The sequence below is a fragment of the Cydia splendana genome, chromosome 12 (genome assembly GCF_910591565.1).
Source record: "Cydia splendana chromosome 12, ilCydSple1.2, whole genome shotgun sequence".
NCBI lineage: Eukaryota > Metazoa > Arthropoda > Insecta > Lepidoptera > Tortricidae > Cydia > Cydia splendana.
In genome coordinates, this window is record NC_085971.1 from 19,129,582 (window position 1) to 19,139,513 (window position 9,932).

At 38.8% G+C, this 9,932-nt stretch overlaps 1 protein-coding gene across 1 annotated transcript; it reads right to left on the reverse strand.

The window, feature by feature from the left end:
- Positions 1-1,643: 1,643 nt before the first annotated feature.
- Positions 1,644-9,434, reverse strand: LOC134795685 (beta-1,3-glucan-binding protein 1-like). Its single transcript, XM_063767616.1, has 10 exons — positions 9,235-9,434; positions 7,488-7,712; positions 6,539-6,738; positions 5,287-5,420; positions 4,636-4,802; positions 4,066-4,210; positions 3,760-3,839; positions 3,260-3,396; positions 2,475-2,561; positions 1,644-1,782 (listed from the first exon to the last, which is right to left on the reverse strand). The coding sequence occupies exons 1-10, from the start codon at positions 9,341-9,343 to the stop codon at positions 1,681-1,683; spliced, it is 1,386 nt and encodes a 461-aa protein (XP_063623686.1). The 5' UTR covers positions 9,344-9,434; the 3' UTR covers positions 1,644-1,680.
- Positions 9,435-9,932: the final 498 nt, after the last annotated feature.

The window sequence follows — 9,932 nt, forward strand, 5'->3', positions numbered from 1 at the left end:
TTATTTGATCATGTAATGTTTTCATCTACCCTCAACTAAAGCTGGCTTAAGAAGGCATTCGAGGGTAGATTTTGTTTACTTTTATTAAATACCTAAAGATTCAGAGTATAGATAGAACTTAAAAAATGTATTGCATACCCCTCTCTTCCTACCGTCTAACCCCCTTATTCATAAACGCGCTACAAACCTCAATTAGCTAATAATAGTTTGTCCTTATCTGTCATTTTGACTTATGTATTTGTAAGAAAGGGATAAAACATAATTTAACTAAATTAGGCCCGTAAAATTTTATGAATAAGGGCTAGTCATTGCAAATGCATTGCAAGCCGGCGACTTAGTCATAAGAGACGTAGAAAAATCGATTTAAACATTTAAATCATAAAGGCTGTTTTTGGCCGGCAAATTTGGCCGTGGGGAGTTGAGGGGTTAATCTGGTTGCTGTGGACAGATAATAGAAAGAATATCCTCAGTTCACTTAATTTTCGTAAGATGTCACTTTTGATGACGTTCGTTATTATGTTTTTGACTGTGATACAGATCTATCAAATTTTAGATTAGATTAGATGATTTTATTTCATAAAAGACAATTACGTAATGAGTTTGCAATGATTTCAAAAATATACGAATTTCTACCATGATTATCAAAATAAAAATGATTATTTTTTTTATATTGTGTATGACGTTTGAAGTAGGTAAGTATTAAATATGCTGTGGTGGGTGAGAAAATAGTAGCACAATGAATTTTGCAGGTAACTCGTGATATTAAACATGATTTACCTTTTTGAATGGTTTCAATGTTACCCATTTACTGCATAAAGGATGACTCACGCTAGACCGGGCCGTGCCCGGGCCGAGTCGTCCGACGTGTCATTTTCTATGACGGCTGATCGGAGATCACGTGGTGCTTTCCATAGGAAACAAAGCGCCGAAAGCTCCGGCCCGGCCCCGGCCCGGTCTAAAGTTAGTCATCCTTTATGCGAGCTTTAGTTGACATGACTATAAGAATGAGTAAGTACAAGACTTTGTTATGAAATACTCTCTTTTTGTAAGTAAACTAAGAAAATGTTCTGAAAGTGAGTAGGTTTATATAATTGCCAATAAAAATGCAAATATGAAACAAATGCTTTTTATTAATGTCATGTAGTATTAATTTTTTAATTAAGCAATGAAAGATTTACATGTTTCATTATTTACACGTCTTAAGACTAGCGACATCTACCGCAAGAGTAGGTACCGTCTAGATTTTCTTAACAGTACCAAAAAGAATAGATAGTATGGAGGGGTCCTGTCATAGTAAATTTTGTAGTCACAGTAAATTTACTGCCATCTATCGACACACGACTAAAAATGAAAATGAAAACGTATAAAACTATCGAAAAAAATTATATATATGGATAAATGATTTTATTATTTTTATATGATTTTGACCCATGTTCATTCACTGATACCTATGTGTTAAAATTGTTAAATATAAAACGGTGTCGTCAACGCCATCTAGCCGACCATAGGCCAAAGGTGTGTGCGCCATCTATCCGAGAATTACTTTTTCTTGATTTCCGAGGCACGTTTTTTTCTTAGACTTTATTCATCTTAGGGGTCATCCATTAATTACGTCACACGAATTTCTAGGTTTTTTACTACTGCCAAAGAAGGCATAATTTTATTTTATTTTTCATTCTTCTATAAAGCGTAAACCCGCACGTAGTCCACTTGCAGTGCGCTGGTATCGTCGTACCACGTGGAGTACCACTGGTCTCGGCTGTTCCAGAAATTCAGCATGGCCTGAAAGATTACAAAATAATTCATCATTTTGCCCTCGCTGAGATGAGATGGAGTTAAGGATGACTCACGTTAGACCGGGCCGTGTCCGGGCCGGAGCTTCCGGCGCATACTTTTCTATGACATGACAGGCGATCACGTGATGCTTTCCATAGAAAACGATGCGCCGGAAGCTCTTGCCCGGACACGGCCCGGTCTAACGTGAGTCATCCTTTATTCATTGTAGTCGTTTTTCTCCGTCTAATTATGTAAAGGAAGAGAATTTTCCACTTTCATATTAACTACGAATGACAATAACAAAACTATTGCGCGATGTAAGTACAAAGCTAGCGCCATCTGCCAATGGTGTATGGCATATCACTATTTGACATTGTGATCTGCTGGGGCGAGCGGTGATATGAAAATCCAACGTCGCCCCAATGTCCTTCGAGTGTTGTGATAGGTATGTGGAAAAGACAGAGAGGCATAATAGAGAGTACTCTCTCCAGGCGGGTGTTGTGCCTGGGGACCAAAGTCCCATCAGACAATCTAAACTCCGTAAGCGTGATGTAGAACGTGCTAGCGCCATCTGTTACAACTTTGTGGCACTACGTTGTCAGTGACAGAGGAGACGCCACAGGTACATTATTCAGTTCAGTGTACATATATATAAATCACCTTACGACGTTTCAAATGGTTCATTTATAATTTCATACCTTGCTGGAAAGATTCTTCCACGGTTTACTGGCGCTGTCTGGGAACTCTCGTATTCCGCCCACGTTCAGACCGAGGGATACGTAGAACTATAAAAAACAGCAAGTTTAAAGAGGCTTTAGGGTAAGAAAGAGACGGCATATTGGCAAAAATGGAGGCATGATGGTAGGACTCCTGATTAGTCATAGTCCTGATACGGCATGACAACTTTTTCCTAAACATTCTGGAAGGCAGGATTGAAAAGACAAGAGAAGAAGGGAAATCTAGAATTACAAATAAAATCAGCCAAATAAAATATAATGCGTCGTATGAGGAAATTAAAAGACTGGCACAAGAAAGAAACGATTGGCGATTACTTCACCGACAAGAGCAAAGCTCGGATGGTGATGATGATTGGCAAAAATCGGGAGAACACTAGGAATATGATGAATATTGATGAAGCAAATACTTGTCTTCATAAATTTAAAACAGATACAAATTATCATACTAAAGAAAGGTGAGAAGGGATTTAATCAAGAGTTTTCAGGCTTTGTGGATTTTTTTTTATAGTCGTCACGTAATTAAAACGACATGATCGCTACTGCGCAGGTTGCCACCGTGTTGCCGTGGAACCGTGCGGTGCGTCTGCGTCGCGCCCCGCCACACCCTCGCCTCAGGTGAGACCTATAAATCGACTTCTGCGCAGGTTTTGCTTACGTGCCGAGGATTATATTGATATAGTTATTTGGTTACAGGAGTGTCCCTGCCAAATCCCCCCACTTATTTTTTCCGTAATTACTTGACGTACCAGTTTATCGAAAGGAGCCATGACGGAACCTTTCAGCCAGCTGGACGCGGCGGTAACGTTGTAGTCCTTCGCGCTCTGGTAGAAGTTGGGCTCGACTGACCCGTACTCCTCTCCGTCCACGTACAGAGATATGCCGGCTGAAAATATAATAACAGCTGAGAGAAAAAAAGTCTACTGACAGTTGATGATTTAAGGATGCCGGAAAGGTGGGCCGAAATGGTTACTGAGTGGGACCCACGGAACACCATAGACGTTGTAGGCCTGCTTAAGGCAGACCGAAAAGGCGAGATGACGGGACGGCTTAGACGCATTCTACCCCAAATGGTGGGAAAATGCCGATGACAGGGTAGGGTGGAGAAAACGGGGGAGGCCTTTGCTAATAAGGAGGCTAATAAAAAAAAGGATGCCTTCGATATAAGGATATGTTTAAAAGTGCATTTAAAATCTAAGAGAGCAATGTAAAATGGTCTAATTTTGTACAATTGCGTATTTGTACTTACTTGGTTCCCATAATAATGTGTAGTTATGAAAAGCTGAATTCCAATTGTCGAACCCAATTTTTTCCTTCAAATGCATTGATCTGAAAAACGTAGTTTATTAAAATTTCAGAAATATTTCACAATAATAAGGAAAATTTCACTAATTTCATAAATTTCTATTATACTTAATTTAGAAAATTTCGTACCCAATGCAAAAATATGAGAATTTTCTGAAATTTCCGCTGTGGATAATTTACGCCGTTATCGAAACTTTTCATGTATGAGTACCCATAGCTATTAAATTATACTTGATACAGAGTTTCGTACCTGTAAGGTTCCGTATCGCACATGATAGGTCCCCCATACAGCTGCTTAGAATACTGCTTGTTGCCTCTCAGACACGCGACCCGAAGAACACCCGAGGCATACTTCCATATGCCATATTCTTTGTCCCGAGGTTCCAGCTGGATTTCTAAAATATAGAAAAAGATTAGATAGTTGGATAATGAAAATATTTACTAGCCTAAGTTTGATAGGAAAATGGGAGGTCTAATATCACGTATCGGTTTTTAGTTCACGCGCACTCACTTGTTCAGTCAGCAGCAGAAGTATCTAGGCGGCCGAGGTGTTCAAAATTACCTTGACACGCTCTTATTCTCTTAACAATAAAGTCGCGTCAAGATCATTTTGAACACCTGGTCCGCTTAGCAACTTCTGCTGCTGACTGTTCGTTGTAGGCCATCTTATGGCCTAAATCGGAAACTTAAACTTTACATAATTATACATTCACATTTCGCGCTTAAAAAACAGGGGGGTACTATACTGCCTCCAGTAAAGGGTCACAGATTACAGTTCCTGCACGAGACCTGGTAGACCTAGAGACCTACAAGTTCTTACCTGGATACAACCAGTCCCCCAGAGGCATTCTGGCGCTGACTTCGACCCTGCCATATTTGAAGTTGAACTTATTCTTGGTGGTGATCTTGGCTGTGATGATGGGCGGCAGTATTTGAGGTCCAGAGGCCATTTGCTCACATAGCGACGTGCCCAGTGGGCCGGTACATCTGAAATTACTTTTTATGACCTGACTTTGCTTTTTATCGACTTAAAAATTTCAAATTAGGGTTTTCTCAATTCGTCGGAAATTTTGTTTACATATTTCCCCATTGTTATGTGAGTGTATTCCCTGATTTCTCAAAGACCGCTGACCAGATTTGGAAAAAATGGTTTGTTTGAAATTAGAATTTGAGATCCCATTGTTATCACTTATCAGGTCATTATAGAAAGATGATTTGATAACAATTAGTAGTCGTGGTAGGTTAGATGGTCGAAATTTATGATAATTTAATTTATTTTTATTTTTATTCCTTCCTCCAAGATTCCTGCATCGAATTATTTTTTAGTTATCGTCAATCATAAAGGGCATATTGACGGTGATATCATTTTATCAAGGTAATTCTTAGGATCTCCAATTTAAATCAGTTTTTAAAACCTGCAATGAATGGGCCTTCTCCAATTTCTCCATTGGCAGTTTTATCTCCAACTTACCTAGTGGACAGGTCCAAAGACTGCCTTACGAAGTCGTCTCCATATTTGGTCTCCAGAAGTAAAGGTTGGATGATCAGCCGCCCATCTTGAACGCGCATATTGCGGTCGCTCAAATACACATTGAATGGATAATCCTGTGAATAAGAACAAATGGAGAATCCTCTGAATGAGAAAAAACTAATGATTAGCCATTTTATCAAAAATATTCTAGCAATAGTCTAGTCAACATAGTATACAGGGTGTCTTGATACCAGTGCTAGGTCCTTGACATATTTAATATAAGGTGAGCCATTACCGCCTTGAGAAAGACGTGCGGCTACAGCCAAATATCAAATCAACCTTCATTCATTGCGACAATGGGCGTGGCGTTCTAAGGGTTTAGTCCTTGGAATAATCATACGTATACAAGGTGTGGAATAATCATACAAATCATAGATATCATATTATCAATCGTATTTTTCTAGTCGCTGGAATATACAGGCTGCATTCGATCATTTTGTCGATTTATACAGGCGGTGTGTCGGGACGGGCCACGAAAAGAAGTTAAGATACCGTAAAACGGGGTGAGTAGGTTTCGCGGGGAGCTATGGGTTATGAATGGGGATAGAAGGATTGAGGGTGAGGTGGGTTTTTAAGGCTACTGCTACAAAAATAATGTATTCCAATTTAAAATGGAGCTATAGTAGGTAATATTCATAAAAAAAGAAATCGATCCAACAATCTTCCAAAATCACCTTTGTATGAAAAACCCTCTCACCCCAAATACGAGGCACTACGGGGTGAGGTGGGTTTTCCTCTTTATCGTCAAAGTTATGAAATGGAACTACCCAAAATAAAATACGAACTAAAATACAAACGTCCCAACCACTTATTATATACACCATTCAGTTTTCACATGTAAAAATAAAATTTTATCGAGGTTTGAAAGTCAAATTTCACCCAACTCACCCCATTTTACGGTACTAAGATCTTACTATTTTTAACCTGTATTTATGGGGTATTTTTTGGCTCTAACATCCCTCATTCCCTCATTGCGTGCACTGTTTTGGATAAGGCGCCGAAAATAAGCCGGATTTTAGGTCTGAGTTATAATTTAAGAGCTAAGCAGCTATAGGCATGAAATTTTAAGTCCAAATTAAGTTTTGTAGGTTGGCAGGTAAGTTTAATGCTCTGGAAGGACATATAAGTATAAATAACAGCTGTATATAACATCTTTAGGAGAACGTTAAAGCATTAAAACCATATTACTCACTGGTTCTTGAGGAAACTTGATTTCCGGCGTCCAAATATTGCCCTTCGCGATCCCAGTGTTAAAGTTATCCTCGAACAACAGCTGCCCCTTACAGACATAGCCAGGCATCGAGACTTCCGTGGTAGATACGGCGCAGGGGAACCCGGTTGGTATGTATTCTTGCTCGTTGTTGACCGGGTTACCCGCTTCATCTACGTATTCTGGATGGGAAAGGGAAAGCTATTCAAAAACCATAGGGGATTGCGATTTTTTTCCTGACTGTTGAAAGCCAAAAGATTTATGTCGTGTGCTAGAGTGTAAAAAAACATCCTTTTTTGTAGTTGGTTAATAATTACCTTAAGGTCGTAACATACGGAACATGGTTGTCACAAGTATGCGGGACAGTATGATAGCCACCTTAGGACACCCGCTATTTATAATCTTGGAAAGCCTGCCCAACTCTACCGACTAGCAAGATATGGCGATGTTAAGGGCCCATAGATTACCAGTTCGCCGGACGATATCAGCCTGTCAGTTAATCGCAAAAGGTGACAGTTCCGAACAACTGACAGGCTGATATCGTCTGGCGAACTGGTAACCTGTGGGCCCGTGCTGCACTCTTTGAGCATTGCAGTAACAACCCCTATAGATCGCAACTTTATAGAAAAAAAAGAGATATTTTTATTCTTAAACACAAACGAATATGGGAGCCCCATTTAAATCTTTATTTTATTCTGTTTTTAGTATTTGTTGTTATAGCGGCAACAGAAATACATCATCTGTGAAAATTTCAACTGTCTAGCTATCACGGTTCGTGAGATACAGCCTGGTGACAGACAGACGGACGGACGGACGGACGGACGGACGGACGGATGGACGGACGGACGGACGGACGGACAGCGAAGTCTTAGTAATAGGGTCCCGTTTTACCCTTTGGGTACGGAACCCTAAAAAAGTTGTTTCAACTAACCTGTGACAGTCCACTCCCCATTATCCTGCCTATACCCCAGTCCGTTCTTGATCACATACGTCCAGAAGTATATCTTGTCCCCGATCTTCAGCTGCGCCTCTCGGTCCCTGAACGTCCATCTTCCATTAATGGATTTGGTGATGTCTCTGGACCATTGCCCTCCTTCGAGGCCGTTCATTTCCACGTTGAGATTGCCGTGGAAGGCGAAGAGAGAGAAGCCATCATCTAGAGGACAAATAAAATAAAAATAAATAAATATTGTACAGTAATCTCTATAAGATTCACGTACTGGTGCTCGACGCGGTCCCGTACATGTCATCTTGAAACTTAAGTCATTGTCAATAGCGGTGACAGCAAGGTGTCATCTATTGGGCATTAGCATGTCGAGCACTAGTACGTTTACCTTAAGAGCCCATCAATGTGCACACTAGCGCCACAGCTAAATAATCGTGATTATTTAAATTTAACGAAAGATATTGAAAAAATTAGTTACTATGTTGCTCGTTTCGTCAATCTAGGAACTCAAAACAAAAACGGCCCTTTTAACTTTGGACGCACATAGATTGACAAATCCAGCAACATAAAAACTAGTTTGATATATGTATTCAAAAGGTACTTAAATACACAATACAGTACGCAGCGGTTTTCTTAATATCTCTCGTTAAATTTAAATTATCACGATTATTTAGCTGTGGCGCTAGTGTGCACGTTGATGGGCTCTTAAGGCTTGTGTTAAAATTGTAGGCGCGAAGAGTTGATCAGTGATAAAAAAAAACTGACAAAATGGGTTTGCCAAACTTTTCTAAGAATATAAGTTGTATTGCAGTTTATATTCAACGAAAAACCGATAGCTACTATAAATACTTCCAATGGCTTGCCAAACTACATAAAAATTTAAATAGGTACCTATGCCAGGATACTGGACTTGAAGCATTCTGCTCTAATCAATTTATAATGATGCAAAAAGACGTATAGAGTACGTGTAGACTGCTAACAGTTAAACCATTAATTGTTATGATATAATAAACCAATTCAACATAATTATATACGATGATATACCAAGAAGTCGTGAATTAAATGATTTTATTGATGTAATATATATACATATAAGTACGGTGACCTCGTGAATAGTTTTGACGTCATACTTAGCACACCTATTGACCATCAGCGGATACCGCAAGAAACTGTTCAAACAATTATCAAGTAATTTATCCTGTTTTAAATAGTCTTTAAGAAATTGCCCATGCGTCATGTCATGTAAAGTCTCAGCACATTGTAAAGTCAACTGTAAAAATATGGGTGTAGCCAACTTATTCAAAAATATGTCCCATAGTTCTTAATTCGCTGACATAAGAGCTATGGGACATATTTTTGAGATGATTTGTGCACCCATATTTTTACAGTTAACTGTACAATCAAAAGTCTTTACTATATCCTCCTAAGGCCCAGTCATAGAAATGAAAAACCCAAAATTGGTCACTGAAATTTAAACCTATAGTGCAGGGAATAGAGTTGATTTTTAGTTGTTTGAAAATTTAACGAAACAAAAGAAATGCAACTCTGTTCCAATTGAATGTGGTCTAAATTTCATCGAACTGAAGAGGTACTTATAGGTAGGACCTTGGGCCTTAGGAGGATATTATTTTTGAACGATTCAATGATTTGCAGCACTTCGTTGACCGTGTGCTGTCAAGATTATTTTCAAGCAACGAAGTAGAATAATTAAAAAGCCTAAGAAAATACTTACCGGGGACAGACACCCTCAGCCCTTTAGGATAAATCGCCTCCAATTTAGCAGGAGGCACTTCATAACACACCACTACACTAACACAAGCACACAAATACAATATATACATTGTATTTATATTGTAATCACTATTACATTCAAGTATTATGTCTTATTTCACGAGAATATCACTAATAGGTCATATTTATTAGAATAAAATAAATGTTTTATAGGTTAACAGAAATTAAACACTCGGAACTGATCAGAAATAGACCTTAGGTCGTCGAAATAAGGTGTACGTATTGTCAATTTACGATGGTACTATGAATGATGACCATACGCATCTACAGCTAATTACAAACTGACCACAAGCTAGACATAGTTCTTTGTAAACTATTCGTCACCAGCAAAGCATTTTATACCTTATGCTGTAAATTTTTAAGTCTTATTTCCTTTGGCTGGTTCTGTCTTTGTATCGTACCGGATCTTCTCAAATGAGTGGTTATGTTAATAAAGATGGTTCACTTTTGGCAAAAAACGAGTTTTTATGATGATTTAATTGATGTCTTGATTACGTCAAATACATAAGGCTTATAATATCTGAGGTAATTAATAGGGTATTTGACATTTTTTTATGAATGATGGTCAAATTCTGGCACCCGCACTTTAGTGACGAAACGCTTCTAACAAAATGGCAATACATCGTGACGTCACCATGT

Bases quoted from the DNA above. Each gene is read 5' to 3' on its own strand.
- LOC134795685 (XM_063767616.1), bottom strand. From the start codon at position 9,343: ATGTATATATTGTATTTGTGTGCTTGTGTTAGTGTAGTGGTGTGTTAT. The intron at 7,713-9,234 runs GTAAGTATTTTC...TTTGTCCTCTAG, and splicing joins GCTGAGGGTGTCTGTCCCCG to ATGATGGCTTCTCTCTCTTC. The intron at 4,803-5,286 runs GTAAGTTGGAGA...AAGTAATTTCAG, and splicing joins TCTTTGGACCTGTCCACTAG to ATGTACCGGCCCACTGGGCA.